Source organism: Ornithorhynchus anatinus, chromosome 5 (assembly GCF_004115215.2).
Source record: "Ornithorhynchus anatinus isolate Pmale09 chromosome 5, mOrnAna1.pri.v4, whole genome shotgun sequence".
Classification (NCBI taxonomy): Eukaryota; Metazoa; Chordata; class Mammalia; order Monotremata; family Ornithorhynchidae; genus Ornithorhynchus; species Ornithorhynchus anatinus.
The window spans coordinates 38,527,221-38,553,405 of record NC_041732.1 but is presented as its reverse complement, the minus strand read 5'-3'; the positions used below and the strand labels follow the sequence as shown (position 1 = coordinate 38,553,405).

At 47.0% G+C, this 26,185-nt stretch overlaps 2 protein-coding genes across 5 annotated transcripts in view; one reads left to right on the top strand and one right to left on the bottom strand.

The window, feature by feature from the left end:
- Positions 1-8,654, top strand: part of TM2D2 (TM2 domain containing 2) — a 36,239-nt gene extending 27,585 nt beyond the window's left edge. For 2 of the 3 annotated variants that reach the window (XR_003759894.2, XM_029066323.2), the window contains one exon: positions 8,404-8,654. The gene's annotated coding sequence lies outside the window, so the exon portion shown is untranslated. Of the gene's footprint in view, positions 1-5,141; positions 5,237-8,403 lie in introns of those variants that run through there. The other variant, XR_003759895.2, reaches the window with a different exon arrangement.
- Positions 8,655-10,249: 1,595 nt separating this feature from the next.
- PLEKHA2 (pleckstrin homology domain containing A2) overlaps positions 10,250-26,185 on the bottom strand; it is a 68,390-nt gene continuing 52,454 nt past the window's right edge. For both annotated transcript variants that reach the window (XM_029066531.2, XM_029066530.2), the window contains exons 6-12: positions 20,952-21,092; positions 19,059-19,205; positions 18,658-18,726; positions 17,816-17,886; positions 14,554-14,617; positions 11,283-11,360; positions 10,250-10,635 (exon numbers count right to left, since the gene is read on the bottom strand). In XM_029066531.2, the coding sequence (XP_028922364.1) occupies positions 10,276-10,635; positions 11,283-11,360; positions 14,554-14,617; positions 17,816-17,886; positions 18,658-18,726; positions 19,059-19,205; positions 20,952-21,092 (930 nt within the window). In that variant the 3' untranslated portion in view covers positions 10,250-10,275. The remainder of the gene's footprint in view (positions 10,636-11,282; positions 11,361-14,553; positions 14,618-17,815; positions 17,887-18,657; positions 18,727-19,058; positions 19,206-20,951; positions 21,093-26,185) is intronic.

Below are 26,185 nucleotides of genomic sequence, written 5' to 3'. Positions count from 1 at the left end.
CTGCCTGGGCTTTGGGACCCTGGGGAAAAAACACTCCTTTCCTGAGTGGGCCTAGAGAGGCACTCTCCTTCCCCAGCCCACGCCACCATTCCAAGCTGGGGTTTGTGTTCCTTTCATTCATTCATTCATTCATTCATTTGTATTTATTAAGCACTTACTGTGTGCAGAGCACTGTACTAAGCGCTTCAAACAGTACAATACAACAATAAACAGTGACATTCCCTGCCCACAATGAACTCACAGTCTAGAAGGAGGGGAGACAGACATGAATACAAATAAGTAAAATTACAGATACATACAAAAAGTGCTGTGGGGCTGGGAGAGAGCAAAGGTCAGGTGACACAGAAGGGAGTGGGAGATGAAGAAAAGTGGGGTTTAGTCTGGGAAGGCCTCTCGGAGGAGGTGTACCTTCAATAAGACTTTGAAGGTGGGGAAGAGTCATTGTCTCTGGGATTTGAAGAGGGAAGGTGTTCAGGCCAGAGGCACGATGTGGACCAGAGGTCAGCAATGAGAGAGGCGCTCCCCAGCAACCCACACCAATGGGGAATAGGCTACCTATCAATCAATGATCTGTATTGATCGCTTACTACATGCAGATCACTTGGATTTGCTCCCTTTGTTCAGCCCCCCCTCAGCCCCTCAACACTTAGGTTCATAGCCGAAATTGATTTACTTATATTAATGTCTGTCTCCCTGGCTAGCCTGTATGCTCCTTGTAGGCAGGGAATCTTCTACCCACTCTGTTATATTGTACTCTCCCAAGCACTTGGTACAGTGTACTGCACAAAATAAGTGCTCAATAAATAGCAGAGATGGATTGATACACTCCAACAGAAATAGCACACGTTCCCTGCCCATAACAAGCTTTGGGTCTAGAGGGAGAGACACTGTGTCTTCAGAGTGTGGTCGCTGTGGCCCCTGCAGTTTCCCTCAATTCATTCATTCATTCAATCACATTTATCGAGTGCTTATTGCATGCAGAGCACTGTACCAAGCTCTTGGGAGAGTACAATGTAAGGGAGTAGGTAGACAAGTTCCCTCCTTGCCCACAGTGAGTTGTCAGGCTAGAGAACAAGTGTTTAGAGAAGCAGCATGCCTCAGTGGAAAGAGCCTGGGCTTGGGAGTCAGAGGTCATGGGTTCTAATTCCAGCTCTGCCGCTTGTCAGCTGTGTGACCTTGGGCAAGTCACTTAACTTCTCTCTGCCTCAGTTACCTAATTTGTAAAATGGGGATGAAGACTGTGAGCCCTACATGGGACAACCTGATTACTTGTATCTACCCCAGCGCTTAGAACAGTGCTTGGCACATAGTAAGCACTTAACAAATACCAACATTATTATTATTATTCAGGCTAGAGAGCAATATGGCCTAGTGGCTAGAGCATGGGCCTGGAAGTCAGAAGGACCTGGGTTCTAATCCTGACTCAGCCACATGTCTACTGTGTGACCTTGAGCAAATCATTTCACTTCTCTGTGCCTCAATTACCTCATCTGTAAAAAAAAAAAAGAAAAAAAAAGGAGATTAAGACTCTGAGCCCCATGTGGGAGAGGGACTATATCCAACCTGATTAACCTATATCTACCCCGGCATTTAGAACATTCATTCATTCAATATTTATTGAGCACTAACTGTGTGCAGAGCACTCTACCAAGCACTTGGGAAAGTACAAAATAGCACTAGAGAGAGACAATCCTGCCCACAACAAGCTCACAGTGCTCAGCACATAGTAAGCCCTTAACATAGTAAGCTCAGACAAGCAGCATGGCCTAGTGGCAAGAGCACAGGCTTGGGAGTCAGAGGACATGGGTTCTAATCTCTGCTCCGTCACTTGTCTGCTGTGTGACCTTGGGCAAGTCACTTAATTTCCCTGTGCCTCAGTTACCTCATCTGTAAAATGGGGATTAAAACTGTGAGGCCCATGTGGGAGAACCTGATTACCTTGTATCTACCTCAGTGTTTAGAACAGTGCTTGACACATAGTAAGTGCTTAACAAATGCCATAATTATTATTACTGTTATGGGAAGGGACGGGGGGCATGTTCCTTCCAGGCAGTCGGTGGTCCATGGGCGGGGCTGGTGCAGATTGGGGCTGGGCTCACCTGGGTCCCTGCAGTTCCTTTTGGGCAGGGGCAGTGCAGGGGGTGCAGGGGCAGCAGGCCGGCTCCCAGCTGACCAGGTAACCGGACCAGGACCTCCACACCTCTGCCACCAGGGCCACCAAGCAACAACCCAAGCCTTCCTCACTATCCCAGGCCACCCCCCGGCCCTCCTCACTGCCCCTCATCCCTCTCCTCCCAACTTGGCCCCTGCCCCCCCATCTCTGCCTATTCGCCCTTCCTCTCTTCCCTCCATCCCACACCTGCCCACACATGACTTCAGCATCATCAGGCCAACTAAGCACCGCAGCAACTCTAGAATACTTCCCTCGATCCATCGCACATGCTCCCTAGTCCCCATCTCCACCCACGAGAGTGGGGATTGTGGTCAGCACAAGGCCCGTTTGCCAGAGATGACACTGTTCCAAGTTTCCCTCCTGTGAGGGAGAAGGAGGGAGGAAGGGAGAGAAAGAGGGGAGAGGAATAAAGGGATTTTACCTACATGATAAGCAGGTGTGGGGAGGGAGTTGTAGGGAGGGTCTAGGTATTTAAAGCCTCTGTGGAGAGCAGGTGATTGGGTATAGGTATTTAAATCCTCTGTGGAGAGCAGGTGATTGGGCACAGAGCCATGAAAGCTTCTTAGGTCTTCCTCCAGCCCTGTGAAGAATAGAAGAACCATGTTGGGCTGAGGGCAGGTATTACCTGCCTAAAGCAGGATTATCTAGTAGATAGACCATGGGGCTAGGAGTCAGAAGGACCTGAGTTCTACTCCTGGCTCATCCACTTACTTAATAATGGTATTTGTAAAGCATTTATTATGTGCCAGGAACTGTACTAAACACTAGGGTAGATACAAGCAAATCAGGATGGACACAGTCCCTGCCCCACGTGGGACTCACAGTCTCAATCCCCATTTTATAGATGAGGTAACTGAGGCACAGAGAATTGCCTGAGGTCACATAGCAGGCAAGTGGTGGAGCTGGGATTAGAACCTGTGACCTCCTGTCTCCCAGGCCCGGGCTGTATCCACTATGCCTTGCTCCTTGTCTGTTGTGTGACCTTGGGCAAGTCATTTAACTTCTCCGTACCTCACTCACTGCATCTGTAAAATGTCCTCATAATAATGTTGGTATTTGTTAAGTGCTTACTATGTGCAGAGCACTGTTCTAATCACTGGGGTAGACAGAGGGGAATCAGGTTGTCCCACATGGGGCTCACAGTCTTCATCCCCATTTTACAGATGAGGTAACTGAGGCCCAGAGAAGTTAAGTGACTTGCCTACAGTCACACAGCTGACAAGTGGCAGAGCTGGGATTTGAACTCATGACCTCTGACTCCTAAGCCCGTGCTCTTTCCACTGAGCCACGCTGCTTCTTCTAAGGGACTGTCCAACCTGATTATCTTGTGCCTACTCAGCACTTAGTATAATTTCTGGCACATAGTAAGTGCTTAACAAATACTGAAAAAAAAGTAATAATAACTGTGGTATTCGTTAAGCACTTACTGTGTGCCAAGCACTGTACTAAGCACCTGGGTGGATATAAGAAAATCAGGTTGGAAACGGTCCATCCCACATGGGCTCAAAGTCTCAATCCCCATTTTACAGATGAGGTAACTGATGGCCAGAGAAATGAAGTTACTTCCCCAAGAACACACAGCAGACAAGTGGACAGCAGGAGTTTGGGATCCACCTGGAGACATAGCAGAGTCCACTGCCAAAGGAAAAAAAAAAATCCACTATGATATAGTCCTGACCAGCTAGAGCACAGGGGCACTGTTGTACCAGTTTTATCCTGTTTTACCGGTGTTTCATTTCAGGGAGTTCCCAATTACTGTCATTCCTGGTCCCATAGCATGGCCACCACCTCTTTCACTGAGAAACATCTCAAGGTGACATGGGGTCCCACTGTCCTGCTCACCCACCAGGGCTACACTGAGGCGGGGAAACGCATGGCGGCAGCACAACCACACAGCTAATTCTCCCACTCCACATCATCTTTGCTTGTACATTTCTGTAATACGTAGCCCTAGCAGGGCTACCTCTTTGTTTAGATTTTATGCCCTTTCAAGCCCTTGAGTCACCCTTCCTCCATGTTTTTCTGGTGATGGTTGTGACATAAATAGTAACCTGATTGATTATGCTTCCTTTCTTTGAGCTAAAGCAATGAAGTATGCTATCTAATAATCTCTTCAGGCTCTGTGATACTTAAACACGATCTTGTTTTCTTATGTGACAGCAAATCCACATCTTATTGTGCAAGTCATCCAGGATTGCAATCGGATTAAGATGCATATTGTGGCTGTGCCATAGAGGGAAGGGAGATTTGGATACCAGTTCCTAAGAGGTCTAACTGCTGTGTGACTTATTTGAAAATCCACATCATATAATTGCTTAAACTTACAATCACCCTTACTTCCTCTTCTCTCAGTCCCTCATCCCTCACCCATAAGGGCAGTCTCAAAATGCACATCAATTTAGAAAGGAAATACTTGGGGTTTAAGTGTCCACCCTAGGTGAGCCTCTCTGCTCTCCTCCCAGTAAGTGGCTTTTCCTTCCAGCCCTGGAGGCTTGGGGTGGGCCAGGTTGGGGCAGGGGAGGGAAGGGGGAGAGGAGAAGGGGGTCTGGGGTTTGAAGAATATGACAATAGGAGGAAGTGGTGGAACTTTTCTGTTCTTCAGCTCCTCCTTTCCTCCTCAGTGTTCAAGCCTAAACCTAGGTCTGGAGGAGACAGTCACTCACTAGGAAAGGTGTGGGGAGATGACCCTAAACTGGGGTCTCATTTCAGCCAAGTTATTGTCCTGCTACCAGCACAGACCCCCCTCATATCTGTCATAGCAGATCTTTCATAGCAGATCTCACTCACACCTCACCAGTCTCTCCTACTCAGAGTGACACAGGAAGATGCTGATAGCATCATTAGTCAATAGACGACACCAAAAGACACCACCGCAGAGAGCCCCATTTTTTCACCTATTTGTATTAAGGTTTTTTCAAAGTCTTCCTTGAGAAGAGTCTGGCAATTCTTTTTTTTTTATTTTAACTAGGAGGAAAACTGCCCTGATAATGTGTTGACCCGTGCCTAGATCGGACCACTAGTTGTTGGAGCATCAGTGTTAAAAATAAATGGTGGGAAGTATCCCCTTGCTCTAAGTGGCTTTGTCAGCATGATCAATCAGTGGTAGTTACTGAGTGCTTACCGTGTGCAGAACAGTGAGCTGAGCGCTTGGGAGAGAACAATGCAACAGAGTTGGTAGACATGTTCCTTGCCCACAGCGAACTTAGTCCAGAGGGGAAGACAGACATCAAAATAGATTACAAATACGTATGTAACTGCTATGGAGGTGAGGGTCAACTGCACTTGGAAAACAATTCAGTTTTCAGGGAGGAGGGGCCACAGGGGAAGCTGGCGATATTGATGATTTTTAAAATAGCTCTTGTGCTAGAGGCACGATGCATTTTACTCAGAATATAGACAATTAAAAATGGGAAATGGATGTTCCGGGTGAAAAAATGCTACAGACCACAGTTGGAGGTTTCACACAGTTTTACTACAAAACAAGCAACAAAAACAGTTATAGAAAAAAATGCTACAGTACCTAATACAGGTCACAAAGTGAAAAGCATAAGTTTCTGTGCACTCAGCCCAGTTCTTACAGAGTGCATTTCACAGCTGAGACTATCGGTGCAAAAAGTAAAAAATAAAAATAAAACCAAAGCAAAAAAAAATTCTGCAACCATTTCCATAAGCATCTCTCAACAAAATTCAGGGGTTCAAAAAGTCTGTCTCTGTCAAGCAGCCACTTCATTCAACTTTTCTTTAACACGAATGACTGTCAACTCTCAAGTGAGAGAACAAATGAAAAGCCAATAAGGAAAAATAGAAAATATTTTGAGAATCATTATTATTTCTGACCTACTACCTATGCATGAATACAATTTATTTGAAAAGTTCAACTTTGACTTCCATTGCCTCATAGCCCAAGTTAACTGGGTCACTAGTGCAGAAAGCCTCTCTTGTGCTGCTTGTGGTAAACACCCTGAATTTGTGCTTCATTTTTCTGACATTTCAGCCCACATGAGGACCTTTCTGTCTGCTACAGAGAAAGAAAATATGTTCTGGGCTTAGTGTATTGCAAACCCAATATGGTTGTACTCAAGGGAGATGAAATTGAGTTACCAAATGATCAGCTTGCTGGCTCCCTCCCTTGGGTTCCAGCTGAAAACTTAGGTTTTGGAGGGGGACTAGTCAAGATCAGAAACCCACCAGGGGGTGGCGGGGGTCCAGACAGAATACAGACCTCCTCCTGCCTCAAGTATCCTTGGAAACAGAACTCGAACCCTTTCTACCCACCAGGAATCCATCATTCAGCAAAGTTCTTTACAGCCACTAGGCAATGGCCTAGTCCATGTGGCTTACACATGAGAGGGTGATATATTTGGGGAGGGAAGTCACATCAGCCATGCCTCCGATAAAGGCACTTGGAATACAAGATTCACATTTAAAAAGACCTGTTCTCACCATCCTGAAAAACAGCAGCAGCAGCAGCAGGTAAAATTGTAGAGGAGGGGAAGGAAATATCGCAGCAATAATTATATATACCCTGAGGCTTGGGATGAGGCCACTGGATGACGTCTTCAAGACAAACCTTGTCCCTTGTGGAGGGGCAACCTAACCAGCTTCTCTCTTGAGAACCTAACATATCTGAGGCCCAACATCCATTGAACACTCTCAAACTTACCACGTATTCCCACATGGTTGTCAATTAAGGCAACCTAAGACCTTAAGGAGAAGGCCTTCTCCTAACTATATTACAGTAGGCATTCCCAAGTGTGTTTCAGGCCCCCCGCTTAAATACTAAACTTCAAACAGAAGGTTTAGAGCTAAAATATAGATCAGCCTGGTACCGCTTGACCAATAATTCAACAGTGTTAAAAGAAGTCAAAAGAAAAACAGAGCAAAGACAAATTGACACTAAGCAATAACGTTTTTTCTTATCAATTAAGAAAAAAATCCTAAAGGCCCCGCAGAATTTCCCATTTGGAAAACACCAGATATTGTCCAACATCTCTCTCATTCCAGGGATTTCCTTGCAGGAGCAAGAAAAGGCAGCCTTTGATTTGGGATAGTAATGGTGTTGCTTTGCTCAAACAAGGAGGGAGTTCTAGATCTTCTGAAGAATTGGGAATGGCTTTTTAAAATCATGTTAGAGATAACCCCATTACTCAAAGCAAGCAACTTTGTCACCATTAAACTAGTTTTCCCCAAACCAAGATTTCTGAGAACAGAAGTGTAAAACCACCATGACTAAAGCATGGTAAATCCTTATTTCCCCTATTCCTGTATCTTGCTTTATTGTTCTCCAGAATGAAATGATGAAGACTCTATCACCTCTCATCTAGAGAGATACCACAGGCACAAAGCTGAGGCAGAGAAGTGATGATTAATACTCCTGGGAATGTGAGATGCAGAGCAACCCTATGCTAGACTGAGACCTGAGAAGAATTAGAGGTTCTGCTTAGGTCAAGGGTTTCCCGGAGGTCACTTTTTAAAACACCAATCTTCATCCCTCCAGCAACAATAACAGATCAAAGTTACCAGACACATAAATGGGGAAACTGCCAATAATCTGACGTATTCCTAAAAGGGGTTTGCTTGGAAACACGTTTCGAACCTAGGGAATTGGGTCTTTGTGGAATGGTTAACTTGTTGCCTTTCAAATGCTGGGCACGTCCACCACAGTCAAACTCAGACTCCAGGGCCTCTCGATGGCAGCCAGTGGAAGAAGGCGCCCAGCACACTCTGTCTTTGAGAGTGGGACCCCCACTTAGTTGGGAATAAAGAGGTTGATCACATTGAGTCACTCAGTATGAATACACAGTAGCTGCAGTTTCCAACAATGACAAACAAGGATGGTATCTATGGGAGACTTATCTTGCAACCCACATACTAATTTATTTAAAAAAAACAAACATTGCATATTTTTAAAGGGCAACCATTCCAGTGACAACAGGAAATATTCCGTACCTATGTCATGGAAGGAATCAATTCCGTACCTGAGAGCTTCCTTGTCTCCAACATAGCCCAAACTTATTGATCGCCAAAGTGACGGTCCCAACCTGATCATCAAAACTATCTTTGCACCTTTCAGCTATAAAATGCATGATTGTATGGCTCTATTTAAATTGATCATCCAAGAATATGGAAGGCTCACAAGAAGTAGATACCGAAAGAATGAAGAGAAAGGGATCGGATCAATTTGTTTGCACTCAGTTCTTCCCAAAGCTTATATTCATAACCTCTTTTAGACAGAATGCTGTTAAGGACCTAGACGACGTTCTTCCGACCAGGAACGCCCATCTGGACAGAATGCGATGTGATGCCAGGAGAAACGGGTGTGTGCTTATTTGTGATATCTGGTAAGGCTTGCTTCCTCTAGTGAGAGTTTCCCTCAATGCAAGGTTTGCCAAAACACAATCCCCATGTTATAAGAGAATTAAGTTTTCTGCAATGCTATAAGTCTGGAATCAAGAATAAAGTTGCTGTGTTCTCTTTCTGATGTTGGGCTACATTGAAATTACTTAAAGAGGACTGCGTATAAAACAGGACAGAGGAAATGGCACCTTAATGAGATAGGGTATTGCTTCGGGAAGGGGCCAGCTGCTCTTTTTGAAGCAACATTCTATAGAGGATCTAAAGTGTCCCAGATTCTGTATGTACAAATCTGAGCTAAAACACATGGATAAATGCTTAACAATGCACCAGACAACCCAACCTAACTCCCAGCAGAAACACAGGTTCTAATATACTTACACTCTACAATTTCCCCTTTCTGTAATTTAATGTCTGCCTCCCCCTGTAGACTGTAAACTCCTTGAGGGCAGGGATGATGTCTTCCAACTCGATGGTACTGAACTCAGGTGCTATATTCAGTTCTCTGCACAGAGTAGGTGTTCAGTAAATAGCATTGAGTCATGAATGCATTGATGGATTAAATAACCACAACACAGAGCTCTGCCTAGATTTTTGCCAGCCCCATCACATCAGAGGGAGAGTGGCATCATCTGGAATCGGGGGAATATATATATTGCTAAGAGCATATGACAGAGATCCAACATTTTCTTAGGTGTGTCACAGGCTAGTGGAAAGAGCATGGTCTTGGTGATGGGATAACCTGGGTTCTAATCTTTGTTTTGCCACTTGACTGCCATGTGACTCTGGGCAGATCACTTACTTTCTTTGTGCCTCAGTTTCCTCATCTGTAAAGTAGGGGTTCAATACCTGTTCTCGCTTTTAGACTATGAACCCTGCATGTGGGATAGGAACTGTCTCTATCCCAGCTCTTACAACAGTGCTCGACACATCCTAAGCACTTAGCACACACCATAATATTAATAAAAATGATATTAATAAAATAATAATAATAATAATAACATTGACTTTTATCCCCTCAACTCATTTTTCAGTTTGGCCCTAGGCCCTCACCCAAACTGTAGGGTCATCTTAGTTATGCAGAGGAAAACCCTCGACTTGCCTTGAGAGAATACAGGCCCCTACTCTGACTGGATGGTGCCAGTTAAACTGTGAGGATTCTGTCCTCCTCAGGAACTCTGGGTGCAAACAGGAGTCATGGGGACAAACAGCAAATCACTTTGGTCCTCTCCCATCACCCGCTTTCAGCCTTGACCCACTTCCAGGCTTGTAGGCAGCTTCTGCAGGCAGAGGCGTGACAGGACAGAACTAGGTGACAGTTGTTTGGCAGGAAAGCAAGCATGTGGAAATGAGATTTTGATAGGGGAAGTTAACTCAAAAGCTTGCCCTGGCTGTAGGCCGGGTGGCAGCTAGATGGCCCATCATGGGGAAGAAGATCCTTTAAAAGGGTAATGGAGACTTTCAAGGTGGCCAAACGCAGAACTGAGCTACTCTCCCAGAGAGGAGACCACTGCCCCTACTTCTGTTCTGTTCAGTTCAAGAGGTTAAATGCTCTGCACTTAAGCATTTAAAACAGCTTAGAGCTGAGAGGTCCCAGCACCAAGCCTCCACAGGAGGACGAGAGCCGCTCAATGCTGACCACCCTCACTCGGCACGTAGGCGCGTCGCACCCTGCTTTGGAGCTGGCCACTCGCTCCCTCCCTCCTCCCTCCCGCCTCCCCCACCCGCCCCGCCGCCGCCATGCCCGGCTACACATCCGAGGTCCGGATACTTTCATCATCCAGGTTGAACATAAATGGCTTCTCCTTGGGATGCTGGGGCTCTGACCGGTGCCGCATCCGGGACCCCTGCGGCCCCCCAGTTTCCCCCTCCCCGAGTCTGGGCAGGAATGTGGAACCCCCAGTGTTCTCCTCTGCCAGTATCAGCTTCTCGTCTGCCTGTGGAATGGGTGTCCAGGGCTGCCAGGAGGAGGCGGTGGATGGAGCTTTGCACAGGGCTTTCTTCTCTTCGCCTGGGGGTCGGTTTCGGCTCAGAGCGGGGTTGGGCATGCCAGAGAGGTGAATGCTTCCAGGCCGAATCAGAGAAACCGATCTGGTGAAGGACATTTCCTATAATAATAATAATAATAAAAAATAATGTCAGTGGTACTTGTTAAATGCTTACTATGTGCCAAGCACTGTTCTAAGCACTGGGAGAGATACAAGTTAATCGGGTTGGACTCAGTCCCTGTCCCACATGGGGCTCTCAGTCTTCATACCCATTTTACAAATGAGGGAACTGAGGCACAGAGAAGTCAGGTGACTTGCCCAAGGTCACACAGCAGACAAGTGATGGAGTCAGGACTAGAACCCAGGTCCTTCTGATTCCCAGGCTCTTGCTCTATCCACTAAGCCACAATATAGTGCAAGACACAGGTGGGATGAAGCTATCCTCCCTGCTGAGGTCCCTTTATTAAGCCTTCTTGAAAACTACCCGAACCCACATTTCATAATTCCAGCAATCAACTGATCAATTTATCATATTTACTGAGTTCCTGCAGCGTTCCTGTTCCATTTTGTTCCTGCAGCATTTTTCCTGTCCTAAAACTCTTAATCACCTCATTGGGAGGCAGATTGAAAAGAGAAAACACCCAAGTGCCACAGCTATGGCCCAGAAACAGGCCCCCGGACTGCCTGCTCGCCAACTAAAATATGTCTACTCATTAGGAAACTGTCTTCTAATGGACATAAACTGCAAAAGAAACGCTGTGACTTACTCGAGGACGGCACTTGAAGGCCTGGACTGCTGCCCCAATCTCCTTGATCCAGCTGTGCATGTCTTCTGGGCTATCGGCCTGCAACACAGAAAAACACACACACACACACATATGCATAAGCGCTTCTTAGGTGGTTCATGTCAGCTTTCAGATCTGGGGAGAGGATGTGGAAGGGGTTTTGTCCCCGGTGTGACTTGTCTGCTGTGTGACCTCGGGCAAGTCACTTAACTGCTCTGTGCTTCAGTTACCTCATCTGTGAAATGGGGATTAAAGCTGTGAACCCCATGAGGGACATGGACTGTGTCCAACCTGATTAGCTCATATCCACCCCAGTGCTTGGTACAGTACCTGGCACACAGAAAACACTTAACAAATACCATTAAAAGAAAATACCATGCACTGATCATTAGGTACGGTGGAAACAGTCCCACTCCCAGGGCAGCAAAGCCAATTTCTTCAACAAATCAACATTTAGATCAATCAGCCGCTCGTTGCTTAAGGACTGAGCCTCTGATTGGAGACTGGCTGTTAGCTGCAGCAATTCCCGCTGAACAAAAACATGCTTCTAGTTCAGTAGCTAAAAGGCCTATCTTGGAGACTTGTGCTGCTTTTAGCAGATGAGGGTTTCAGAGATTATTATTAATCTATAATGAAAAGAAGGATTTTGAGCGTATATTTGTAAATGTAGGAATAGTTTTATGTCTATATGTATTCCTGCCAAAAAACATGATTTTTCTCCCCAGCCTGGAAAGTAAAGTACCAGACAAACCCACGAGGGGTCAGCAGAAGCCGTATCATGTGAGTGGTTCCTCCCTGGAAACAGCTATTTTACCTAACCGTGTGACATGAAGAGTCGAGGCTCTTGAGTTCTGTTCCTGTTTCCCCCTACTGATCCACTCTGAAGTCTGAAGCCAGTAGTTTTAAGTACTTTGTGGCTCAGTTTCTCTGTCTCTTTCTGATTCTCTCTCTCCTTTCACAGGGAACTGAGAGGCACCAGATCTTTGAAATGTGTTATGAGAGTCCCCGCAGTCAGCAAATCTCCCCTCACTTGACTGGAAGAAACTCCCAAGCTCAGCAGCAAGCAATCAGTAGCCACATTCATGGACCCGAGGTCTCCTCCTACCCTGCAACAATCAATCAATGGTATTTGTTGAGAGCTTACTCTAAACTCCTTGTGGGCCGGAAATGTGTCTACCAATTCTATTACATTTTACTCTCCCAAGCGCTTAATATAGTATTCTGAACACAGTAAGTGTTCAGTAAATACCAATGACTGACTGATTGCAAGGCACTCTACCAAGCACTTGGGAGAGTACAATACAAGAGGGTTGGTAGACACATTCCCTGCCCACAAAGAGCTACTCCAGGCCAAAAAGGATTAACAACAGTAAACTCTGGGAAAATCCTTCTAGCCTTTGACTTGCTGTTCTCAGCAGCAAAACCTGCCCCCAGGTTATGTCACAGTCATTATTTTACAGTCACCACCCATATATACAGTGGGGCTTCCCTGCTGTTGCTCATTACCCCAGGGACATGGCCTGGGGAGGGGACGGATGCAGGGGCAGCACTGGGTAAGAGGAAGGTGTGGGAAGAAGCATTCATAGGAAAGGTAATTCTAATAACACTCTTTGGAAAGCAAACTATGTTTCTAGGAATAATAATAATCATAATAGTAATTAAAGGCTTACTATGTGCTGGGCACTGTACAAAGTACTGGAGTAGATGCAAACAATTACAGCTGGACACAGTCCCTTTCCCAACTGGGGATCAGAGGCTCATTTCCCATTTAACAGAGGAGGAAACCGAGGCACAGAGAAGTGAAGTGACTTGCCCAAGGTCACACAGCAGACAAACAGAAGAGCCAGGGTTAGAACCCAGGTTCTTCTGACTCCCAGGTCTCTGCTCTAGCCATTAGGCCATGCTGCTTCTCTAAGAATAATAATAATAAAGGTATTTGTTAAGCACTTACTACATGCAAAGCACTCTTCTAAATCCTGAGGTAGATATAAGGGTAATCAGGTTGTCCCACGTGGGGCTCACAGTCTTAATCCCATTTTACAGATGAGGTCACTGAGGCACAGTGAAGTTAAGTGGTCACTGAGGCACAGAGGAGTTAAATGGCTTGCCCACAGTCACACAGCTGACAAACAGCAGAGCCGGGATTAGAACCCATGACCTTTGACTCCCAAGCCTGTGCTCTTTCCACTAAGCCATGCTGCTTCTCTAGCTACCTGCCCCAGACATGCTTGGGACAGAAGAATATGCAAACCTGCAAGGGAAATAGCAGGAATCCAAGTCATAGAAAAAGGAAGTGGAGGGGACTTCAAGGTCACCTGGTCTCTCTTTTTATGGGATTCATTAATTCAATCATATTTACTGAGCACTTACTGTGTGCAGAGCACTGTACCAAGTGCTTGGGAGAGTATAATACAACAATGAACAGACACATTCCTGTCCACAATGAGCTCACAACCACAGTCCATTGACTTCAAACAATAAATCAATCCCTTTGGATGGTTATTTAGCCCACTCTTTACAACCTTTAGTGAAAGAAACTGCTTTCCTAAGGAAATAATTCCAACATCAGTGGAGTGGAACAACTTTCCCAGTGACCATTAAGTAGGCCTAAATTAGGGAGGGCCTAAAGCAGGCCTAAGGAGGAATTAAATATGCCTGATCCCTACCTTCAAGGAGTTTACAATCTAGCTCTCATGATTTTAACAGGAAGCAGGGGGTGTGGAGGGAGAAAGGAGCTTCCCATGACTGATAGCAAGTGCCCAGACAATGACTTTCCCTGTGCAGCTGGGCTTTGCACCTGGTCCAGGAACTGGGCACTCTGTGTTTCTGCCCTTCCACACAGCAATTTGGTCCACATGCAGAGCTGTGATTATAAATAAATCAAATTGGAGAAGTGAAACCACTACCAGTTCTCCTTTTCTCTGCTTAACTGAAGCCCAACAGCTGAGATCAGCTGGGCATAAACTCTCAATCCCCAGTGTAGCAGTTCAACCTGTTTTCAATCAATCAATCAACTGTATTTAATGAGCACTTATTGTATACAGAGCACTGTACTGAGTGCTTGGGAGGGTACAGTAAGACCGAGTTGGTAGACTCGTTCCCTGTCCACACTCATTTTACAGTCCATTTTATGATTGGGAGGCTTTGGGCAAATATCCCCTAACAAAAAATGAGAAAGTAAACAAAGACATTGGTCCCATTAGCACTCTGTTCACAGTAATGAGCCTTTAGCATCCTTCCTGTAGTATTTTACCTGGATATAGAAGGTCCTGGAACTTGTTATCACTTCAAATAGATTGTCTCTCATTAAAAGATCCCTAGACAAAAAGGAGAATGAAAGGTGTTAGAAAAGTTAACTTTAGATACTTTATGCCCCTCAAAGAAGGAATCCTAGGAAACATATGAGGCAAATTTCAATTTTTCTGACACTTAATCTTCAAGATTTTACATCTACAACATAGTCTACCTTCTACCTAAGACTGGTGAGCCACAAAACCCCCCAGATGATTGGCAAATTCCATAGCAAATGATGGCAAATCCCTGCTCTCTCAGCCTAGAGACCAATCTCAGGAGTGCAAGGAAAGGTTCAAAGTATTTAAGCATTTACCATGTGCAAAGCTCTATACGTTGCTCTAGGAAAGAATACATGGGTGAGAAATAGGTTTTCTGGCCATCAAGGGGTCAGTTAATCGTATTTATCGAGAGCTTACTAAGCACTTGGGAGAGTACAGTATAACAGATACTTTTCCTGCCCACCATGAGCTTACAGTCTAGAGGGGGAGGCAGACAGTATAAATAAATAAAATTACAGATATGCACACAGTGCTGTAGGGCTGGCTGGGGGGGTGGGGACAAATAAAGACAGCAAGTCAGGGTAACGCATAAGGGAGTGGAAGAAAAGGAAAAGAAGGCTCAGTCAGGGAAGGCCTCTTGGAGATGTGCCTTCAATAAGGCTTGGAAGGTGGGAAGAGTAACTGTCGAATATGAGGAGGGAGGGAATTCCAAGCCAGAGGTAGGACTTGGTGAGGTCAGAGATAGATGAGATAAAGGTACAATGAGAAAGCTGACAAAGAAGAAATGAGGGCTTAGCTAGGAAAGGTCTCTTGGAGGAGATGTGACTTCAATAAGGCTTGGAAGGTGGGAAGAGTAACTGTCGAATATGAGGAGGGAGGGAATTCCAAGCCAGAGGCAGGACTTGGTGAGGTCAGAGATAGATGAGATAAAGGTACAGTGAGAAAGCTAACAGAGGAAATGAGGGCTTAGTTAGGGAAGGTCTCTTGGAGGGTGCCTTCAATAAGGCTTGGAAGCGGGGGAGAGTAATTGTCACAATCTAAGAATAAAGGGAGAAAAGGGACTGGTGATGAACACATAAAGAAAAAAGCCCCCCCTCCCACAAATCAACATAAAAGATGGAGTAGGGGGCTAAATACGAACTGAAGCTGTGGGGTATTGTGACTAGAAGAGCACAGTTTCAGGCACCTTGCAGCTCAGACTCCAGTCACAGCTAGAGTGACCGCCACAGCGGCAACCTTCTCAATTTTCCCCATGAGGTTTTGAGATCTGACAGTCAATCGAAGGTATTTATAGAATGCTTACTGTGAGCCAAGCACTGTACTGAGAGCTTGAGAAAGTACAATGTAACAGAGTATGCAGACATGACCCTTGCCTACAAGGACCTTACAGTCTATGGGGGAAGACGGATATTAAGATAAATTATAACTAGGAGAAATAGTAGAGTATAAAGATATATGCAAGAGTACTGTGGGGCTGTCTTTACGGAATAAGTCTGCTCATGGCCTGGTCATAAGCATATTTATCATTTGCTTCTCAATGGTCATCCTTTGTGTTTGATGTGATAAGTCTGACTTCCTGTAGAGAGTGCAGCTGGGGTCTCTCACATCCAATCCACCCTCTGTCTGTTTGCCATGGAGGCCTCTAGACTCTAAGCTCTTTTGGGGCAGGAAGGGGTCTGTTGTATTGCACTCTCCCAAGCACTCTCTGCATAGAAAGGCAAAGGCAAGGTCCAGGACTGCAACTCTGATCCTTTGCTTTGAAGACTGCAAGATTTTTAGCCTGCGTTTCTCCCACTTCCAACTCAGCAGCATGCCATTAGAGGTTATTTACCTCTACTGCTTCCCAGTTACTGAAATCCATGGATAATGAAACTATTCACCTTCCCCACAAACAGCCTCAGAGGGCACACCCGTCAGGCCTTCTTTGTGCACACATGTGCGTGCACATGCAAACACACACACACACACATTCTCTCTCTTTCTGCTTCCATAGGTCACTGACAGCAGTGCTGGTTTCAGCACCCAGCTAGAGCTCAGGAATCTAGTCCCCTCCACCCTGGGGTTCCTGGGTGGCTCTGTGACTGATGCAGGCTCCGATAAGACTCCTGCCTAGGGGCTGTGCTGGTCTCACAGCATCAGTCTCCAACAGCTATAATTGCCCATAGCACCTCTCCAAACACAAAGGACAACCTACTATATAAATACAACTTGACAAAATAATCCTCCCACCCTGTGTGATTTACACAGAGCTGCAGTGACTCACCAAGCCCGTTAATTTTGGGGGCGGGGAGACAAAAGACAATGAAGAGGCAGCAAGAACCCTCCTCCCCTTCCCCCCAAATTTGAAATATAGGCACCTGTGCAACCAGTTCTTCGGCCTCAGGAACTGAGCAAGAAGGGGTCTAGTGTCCATCTGGACAGGTTTCCCGTGGAAGCCAAAAAGCACCCCAAGGAAAACTGACATTCTACAAACTCAGTTTTTCCAGAACATGTCAAGAGTCCCTTCCTACTTTCCTCATGAGCAAAGAACAAAATAGTCCTCCAAATGAGGTGGTTGATGACACATTAGGGAGATCTGCAAAGCGCAGTCCTGGGAGGAAATTGTTTGAGAGTTCTCAATTCCTGCTCTTAGAAAGGGACCGCACAATTCGCTCTTTTAATGCCAACTTTCTCATTGTACTTCTACCTCACTGCTAATCTCTTGCCCACATCCTGCTTCTGGCCTAGAACACCCTTCCCCTTTATATCCAACAATTACTCTCCCCACCTTCAAAGCCTTATTGAAGGTGCATCTCCTCCAAGAAGCATTCCCTAAGCCCTCATTTCCTCTTCTCCCACTCCCTTCTGTGTTACCCTTATTTGCTCCCTTTATTCATCCCCCCTCCCAGCCCCACAGAACTAACGTACATATCTGTAATTTTTTTTATTTATATTACTGTCTTCCCCACTAGACTGTAAACTCATTGTGTGCAGGGAACATCTGTTATACTGCTATATTGTACCAAACACTTAGTATAGTACTCTTGCACAGAGTAAGCATCCAACAAATAGGATTGACTGACTGATAAGTGACTAGGGGGTTCAGGACACACCCAGATCCACTGCTCCCAAACCTTCCTCTGAACAAGTCCTGCCTTAAGAGATCATGGGGAAAAAGATCACTGGGGGTTACGAATCTGGTGGACAATAAAAAAAAATAAGCAGAGGTTCTATGTAGTTTACCCAGACTTGACCAGACACTCGTGGGTCTTGAGCACGTCCTTCAGCAATATCGTACGCAGAGGTTCCCGGTCCTAAGGAAGACAGAGAAGGAGTTGGGTGACTGTTTAGCCCATTTACACTGGGAGGCCATGGCTCAAGCAAGCTGATGGATGGGCTTCCTCCTCCTGACCACTGAAAACTGGTCCTGGTGGGACAGGCAGTGTGGGCACACAGCTGTGCAACTGCAAACTAGGTGAAGCACAGGAAGCTCAAGGGCATCCCCAGCTCTGACTGGGGCCTCGGAGCAGCTAAAGTGGCTTCCAAGCCACAGCAAAGGTAAGGAGGGAGAGTCACTGCTAGCTGGTTCAGCAGTAATCCATGGGAAACGGGGAGAAAATGTGCTTGTGGTGGGAATTTGGGCACCTGGTGGGAAAGAAGTGGGAGGAGGCAAGTGGTTCCTAGGTGGTGATGTACTTTGACCTGAAAACACGTGGGTGTATGTGTCTGATAACAACGGTAATTGTGGTATTTGTTAAACTCTTACTAGGTGCTAAGCACTGGGCTGAGCACTGGGAGAGAATCATTACAATCAGATCGGATAAAGTCCCTCTATCCCATGGGGCTCACAGTCTAAGTTGGAAGGAGAACCGGTATTAAAATTCTCCATTTTACGGATAAGGAAACTGAAGTACCAAAAAGTTGGGTGATTAGCCCAAGGTCACACAGCAGGCAAGTGGCAGAGGCATGACTGGAACCCAGAGCCTCTGGCTCCCAGCCTGAGCTCTTTCCACTAGGCCATGCTATTTCTCAGTGACAGAGTCAGGGACTCCACAGCAGGTGTCTAGAAGCTGTCATTCACCTACCTGCTCACACTTGAAGTAGCAGATGGAAGACTCATCAAGAGCAAAGTAGCGGCGCTTCCAGCTCTTTCTCTGAAACACAGAAGAAATGACTCCATGACTCCTGGTGACATCTTGAACATGGTCATTGGCACCCTATGGAGTGGACTTCCGCAAACCCAAGGAGAAAAAGCCCCCATCACAGAAAAAGCCCCCATCACTTTAGAGGTGAGCATCCTGCCAGACACAGGGGAAGGCTCCTAACACTCTAAGTGAAGAAGTGACCTAAACTCGCCATGCTTTGGGACAAGAGCGTATCAGACGTTCCCTGGGATGGAAGAACTGCCCAAAAAAAGAAATTTTAAAAAAAGAAGAACATCTTCTTCCTCCCTGCCCAATTCCCCAGCCCCAGTGCTGAAACTTACCACGTTCCCCTGCTTCACACAGTAGCCGCTTTTAAGGAGAGGAGGCCCAGACGGGACCCGGCAGCCCGAGGTGGGGATGTAGCTCTGGGATCTCCGGAGGATTGCGTGGGATCCAGGCTCACCCCCTTCTGTACCATCCCCGCCGTTCTACAATGGAGCAGCACCGAAAGTAAGCATCTCTTTCTCTGCCCTAATATCCCCCATTTCCCTACCTCCATATACCCAGGGACTCCCATGAGAGGGTGGGGGGTGCTTACCCCTACCTAAGGATATGACACGGCCCAAAGAAGGGGGTAAAGGTAGAGAGGAAACAAGGCAGGGAGAGGGGAAAAAAAGAGAGAGAGAGATTGGGGAACTGCTCTCTGGCCAAGAGCTCAAAGGAACCTGGGAACACCAACGCTTGTCTTGGTCTCAGCAAGGCAGCACATCATGGACATCATCAATGAGCCAAACCTATCCTCCAACTAACCTGCTCCATGAGCACAGCGAGCACAGGCACAGAGTATTGTGGGGTGGAACGCAGGCTTGGGGAGCTAAGGAAATGGTCTGGGAGTTGGAACTCCTTATTCCTAATGCAGGATCTACATCAAATCAAAATCCTCCCTCTTTCCTCTCCCATCCTTGCAGACCTATGGCTCTCTCTGCTTTCTCTGGAATCAATCATCATATTTATTGAGTGCTTACTATGTGCATAGCACTGTACTAAGTGCTTGGGAGAGTACAATATAACAGTGTAACAGACATATTACCTACCCACAATGACTTTACAGTCCAGAAGAGAAGACAGACATTAATATAAATAAATCACAGATCTGTACATAAGTGCAGTGGGGCCGGGAGGAAGTCAGGGCAATGCAGAAGGGAGTGGAAGGAAAGGAAAAGAGGATTTAGTCAGGGAAGGCCTCTCGGAGGAGATGTGCCTTCAGTAAGGTTTTCAAAGGGGGAGCATAATTATTTATCAAATATGAAGGGGGAGAGCATTCCAAGCCAGAGACAGGATGTTAGCGGTACAGAGAGTAGGTTGCCATCAGAGGAGCAAAGTGTGCCGGCTGGGTTGTAATAGGAGAGCAGTGAGGTGAGGTACGAGGGGGCAAAGTGACTGAGTGATTTAAAGTTGATGGTAAAGAGTTTCTGTTTGATGCCGAGGTGGATAGACAGCCATTGGAAGTTCTTAAGGAGTGGGGAAATATGGACTGAATGTTTTTGTAGAAAAATGATCCAGGCAGCAGAGTGAAGCATGGACCGGATTGGGGAGAGACAGGAGGCAGGGAGGTCAGCAAGGAGGCTGATGCAGTAATCAAGGCAGGATAGGTGAAGTGTTTGATTATCATGGTAGCACTTTGGAAAGGAAAGGGTGCATTTTGTGATTTTTGTGACAGTTAAACCAACACGCTTTAGTGATAGATTATTGAATATGTGGGTGGAATGAAGATCAGGGCCGTACAGATCAGTCTCCTCTCATGAGCACCAGCACCATCACCACCATCAACCTGCAATGCCTCAGTCTCCTCAGTCTCCTTCCTCAGGCCACTTGGGATAGATAACTCACTGATAATTTCTCCATGGCCTTGGCCAAAAGCAACACTTGAGCAGGGTAGATGGGGCAGCTGCCCCAGTACTGTTCAGAAAAGGGAACAGGAAACCCGGAAGTATAATATTATAAGTACATCTCAGGTCACTTTATGCAAGTCAACGTGTAAACTCAAGATATGATCATTTCTGAGGTGTCACATTCAGGAAAAGAAATAGAGGGGCACCAAACAGCACCCTGCCCCACCTCTTTAAAATGAGAGTGCAAATTGGGGATATTTGCCCTGGGGGTAAAAATATGTAGTAATGCCTTTACCTTTCAGTCTCTGCCTCTACCCTTTGAGCCACACCTCTCCATCTCACCTGGTTAATGGGTGTATGCACCACGACTCCCCCAATGATCTCAGTCTTGTAGGCTCTCTGTGGCTTCTTGTCCTGGGACAGAGGAGCCGCCTGGATCTTGGCAAGTTCTGTGGCCAGGGGTAGGCTCCCCCCCTTGGGCACCTGGAGGACAATAGAGGACAATAGGGCACAGTGAACACAGGTGCAGAGTGTTGTGGAGTGGACAGCAGGATCGGGGAGTTGAGGAAATGATTTGGGAGTTGGAACTCCTCATTCCTAGTTCTGGATCTGCATCAATTCAAAAACCTACACACCCTCATGCCACTGTTTCTAGACAAAAAGGGAAGTGGACAGTGGTCAGTGCCTGCCTTTCAGGACAGGTAAAGTAGACAGCTGCTGGGAAAGCTTAAAGTGGAGGGGGCACCAGTGATGTAGAGATAGATCTCTGCAGCTGCCAAAGGGGCCAAATACCAGAACTACCAGTCTCTGAAATTCTTGGAGCACACAAGATCCCTCTAATAACAATCATAATGAAAACTGTGATTTTTTTAAGCACTTACTATGTGGGAAGCACTACAGTGAATACAAGATAAGCAGGTCGGACCCAGTGCCTGTCCCTTAAATCTAAGTAGGAAGGAGAACAGGTATTTAATCCCCATTTTGCAAATGAGGAAATGGAACCACAGAGAAGTTGTGACTTGCCCAAGGTCACATAGCAGGCGAGTGGCAGAGCAGGGATCAGAATGCAGGTCTGTGCTCTTTCCACTAGGCCATGCTGCTCCTCTTCCCCTCACCCTCAACTCTCACATATGTGGGGTTTCCAAAGAGCATTGCCTTGGGATTCCACGTTTTAGCCAAGGTTTACTCTGACTATGGCCACATTGAGCCTCAGGAAGAGTTTTTATATTATTATTACTTTTATGATTATGGTACTTTCTAAGTGTTTACTATCTGTCAAGCACTGTTCTAAGAGCTGGGGTAGACAAAAGTTTATCAGGTTGGACCTAGTCCCAGTCCCACATGGGACACTTCATTCAATCGTACTTATTGAGCGCTTACCGTGTGCAAAGCACTGTACTAATTGCTTGGGAGAGTACAATACAACAACAAAAACCACATTCTCTTCCCACAACAAGCATAAGGGAATATGTCTGTTTATTGTTGTACTGTACTCTCCCAAATGCTAAGTATAGTGCTCTGCACAGAATAAGCACTCAATAAATGTGATTGACTGACTGACATGGGGCTCAGAGTCTAAGTGGAAGTAGGATTTAATCCTCATTTTACAGTTAGGAAACTGAGGCACAGAGAAATTAAATGACTTGCCCAAGGTCACACAGCAATTAATTGGCAGAGCAAGGATTAGAACCCAAGCCCTCTGACTCTCTGGTCTGTGCTGTTTCCACTAGACATGCTGATTCTCAGCTGATCAATTTATATTAATCAATCATATTTATTGAGTGCTCTTACACTTGAGACAGAGAACAGCAGAGTTAGGAGGCACGATTCCTGCCCTTAAGAAGCTTCCAATTTAGCAGGGTAGACTCAGGTAGGAGAAGGCGACTTTCTTCCTCCTTTAATTCCTTTAGGAAAGAGATAGCATTTCCAGACCCAAGGGACCTGAGCATGCATGTCCCCAAAATCCAGAGCCTGAGAAGGACAAGCCTGGGTGGTGAAAATTCCTAAGTGACAACAGAGGCCACGTTCCCCATCAGGAGTCCAGTCTCTGTTCTTCCTGATTCAGCCAGAACTCTTCACAAAGGACAGGAAGCCCACCTCCTGCACCCATTCATTCCAAAAGGGTTGGCTCCAGACATTCCGACCACATCAAACAGGGGTGTGATTCAGGGCAGAAGCTCTACTACTAGGTACACTGAAGCTTCTATGATGAGCCTTTTGTTTGCCAAAAGCAGGCAGGCTTTGGACTCCCTGTCTCCCCCAGGGCCACAGTAATGTCCCCAAGGGGCGGGAGGAGAGGCAAAGGATGGAAGGAATAATTATGAGGGTGGCAGAGAGAGAGTCCTGGGGGAACAGCCTTATCTACTTAGCCTAAAGCTCCTTTCACTGCATAATTTACCAACCCTTTTGGGAAATATTTGTGATCTACTAAGAACTCACTTCCTAAGATCTTATGCTCCTGGAAGAACAGCTATACTTTTTCATCATAAAGACTCAAAGACCTTCTTTCTTAGTTCCTCCATTCTAGACTCTTGGAGTCTGTAGTAGACACCCTTCTCCCCCGAGTACTTTGCGGAGTGGGACTGAGTGGACCCCTCTCCCCAGAGCACTTTGCAGAGTAGGACTGAGTGGAATGGTGTCTAGAAAAATTCTAGAAACGAGAGGGAAGCAAGAGGGTCCAGCTCCTCTTCAGGACTCTCCAGAGCCTTGGGGCAAGGACTTCCTCTGCTCTGGGACTTGCAGAGTCCATATTTTCCCTTCTGAAATATGGGGATCCTGAATCTTGCCTCCTCCCTGTCCCCTACAAGAGGACTTTAGGGATGAATGAGTTGGCATTACTGAGGTGTTCATCTCAGAAGCTTGAAGTGACAAAAAAAAGTTCAAGTTCTGAATTATTTAGAAATCCTAAGAATTCCACTGACCTTCTGTGCACATGTAAAACCACCCCACTCTAGGTCTTTCTGTGATCCGCCCACAACTCTCAGCACCAGGGACAACAAATTCAGATACCAGGGGACATTTCTAATTTGGGGGAGAAAGCACTGATCATCTCCATGGGACTCCTGGACAATAGTATAGTAAGGGCAGCTGAGCAGGTACCTTCACTTTTACTACCATTATTAACAGCCCATACTGAGTACCTGTTGTGTGTGTAGAGCAATCAATCAATCAATCAATTGTATTTATTTAACCCTTACTGTGTGCAGAGCATTGTACTAAGTGCTTGGGAGAGTACAATAACAGAGGTGGTAGACAGGTTTGCTGCCCACAACGGGCTTTCAGTGTAGAGGGGATCACAGACATTTACATATATATAATTACAAATATGAACATACGTGAGAGTAGAATACTCTACTAGATGCCTGGGGGACATACAATGCACTATCTCCTGCACTATCCGCTGCACTATCTCCTGCACTCTCCGCTGCACTATCTCCTCACTCACCAACTCTGAAATCCCTCTCTCTGACCATAACCTTCTCACCTGCCTCATCTCTCACACTCCCTCCCCCTGCAAATCTTCGCTACTGCCCCACAGAGACCTCCGCTCTCTCGATCCCATCCGTCTTTCCAATAGCATCTCTCCTCACCTTGCCGCCCTGTCCCCTCTTCCCACTCTTGACGATCAGGTCTCCGCTCTCAACTCCACCCTCTCTACTCATCTCGACTCTCTCGCCCCCCTTTCCCTCCGCCGCTCTCGCTCCACTAACCCACAGCCCTGGATCACCTCCTCCGTCCGCCTCCTACGCTCCTATGCTCGAGCTGCTGAGCGCTGCTGGCGAAAGTCCAAGCACCGAGCCGACCTCACACACTTCAAATTTATCCTTTCCTGCCTTAACTCTGCCCTCTCCTCCGCCAGGCAAAGCTTCTTCTCCTCCCTCATCGACACCCATGCCCGTCACCCCCGCCGATTGTTCCGGACCTTTAACTCTCTCCTTAGGCCCCCTGTTCCTCCCCCTCCCCCATCTCTCACCCCTAATGATCTGGCCACCTATTTCCTCACGAAAATCAACACGATCAGGTCTGAGCTCCCCAAAGTCACCCCTCCGCCTCTCCCCTCCCTCCCAACAACCCCCTCCCCTACTTTCCCATCCTTCCCTGCAGTATCCTCAGAGGAGATATCCTCCCTCCTCGCAAGTGCCACCCCCTCCACCTGCGCCTCGGACCCCATTCCCTCTCACCTTCTTAAAACCATCGCCCCTGCCCTCCTCCCTTCCTTAACTTCTATTTTTAACCACTCAATCTCCAAGGGCTCCTTCCCCTCTGCCTTCAAACATGCCCACGTCTCCCCCATCCTAAAAAAACCCGCTCTTGACCCCACTTCCCCCTCCAGTTATCGTCCTATCTCCCTACTACCCTTCCTTTCCAAAATCTTAGAACGAGTCGTCTACAATCGATGCCTAGAATTCCTTAACTCCCATTCTCTCCTAGACCCCCTCCAATCTGGCTTCCGTCCCCTCCACTCTACCGAGACTGCTCTCTCTAAGGTCACCCATGACCTCCTTCTTGCCAAATCCAATGGCTCCTACTCCATTCTGATCCTCCTTGACCTCTCTGCTGCCTTTGACACTGTCGACCATCCCCTCCTCCTCCATACCTTATCTCACCTTGGCTTCACGGACTCTGTCCTCTCCTGGTTCTCCTCTTACCTCTCTGGCCGATCATTCTCTGTCTCCTACGCTGGAGCCTCCTCCCCCTCCCATCCTTTAACTGTTGGAGTTCCTCAAGGGTCAGTTCTTGGCCCTCTTCTGTTCTCCATTTACACTCACTCCCTCGGTGAACTCATCCGCTCTCACGGCTTTGACTACCATCTCTACGCAGATGACACGCAGATCTACATCTCCGCCCCTGTCCTCTCCCCCTCCCTTCAGGCTCGCATCTCCTCCTGCCTCCGGGACGTCTCCACCTGGATGTCGGCCCGCCACCTAAAACTCAACATGAGCAAGACTGAGCTCCTCATCTTCCCTCCCAAGCCCGGTCCGCTCCCAGACTTCTCCATCACCGTGGATGGCACGACCATCCTTCCCGTCCCGCAGGCCCGCAATCTCGGTGTCATCCTTGACTCGTCCCTCTCGTTCACCCCACACATCCTATCCGTTACCAAGACCTGCCGGTTTCACCTCTACAATATCGCCAAGATCCGCCCTTTCCTCTCCACCCAAACGGCTACCTTACTATTACGGGCTCTCGTTATATCCCGGCTAGACTACTGTGTCAGCCTTCTCTCTGACCTCCCTTCCTCCTCTCTCGCCCCGCTCCGGTCTATTCTTCACTCCGCTGCCCGGCTCATCTTCCTGCAGAAACGATCTGGGCATGTCACTCCCCTTCTTAAACAACTCCAGTGGTTGCCTATCGACCTCCGCTCCAAACAAAAACTCCTCACTCTAGGCTTCAAGGCTCTCCATCACCTTGCCCCTTCCTACCTCTCCTCCCTTCTCTCTTTCTACCGCCCACCCCGCACGCTCCGCTCCTCTGCCGCCCACCTCTTCGCCGTCCCTCGGTCTCGCCTATCCCGCCGTCGACCCCTGGGTCACGTCCTCCCGCGGTCCTGGAACGCCCTCCCTCCTCACCTCCGC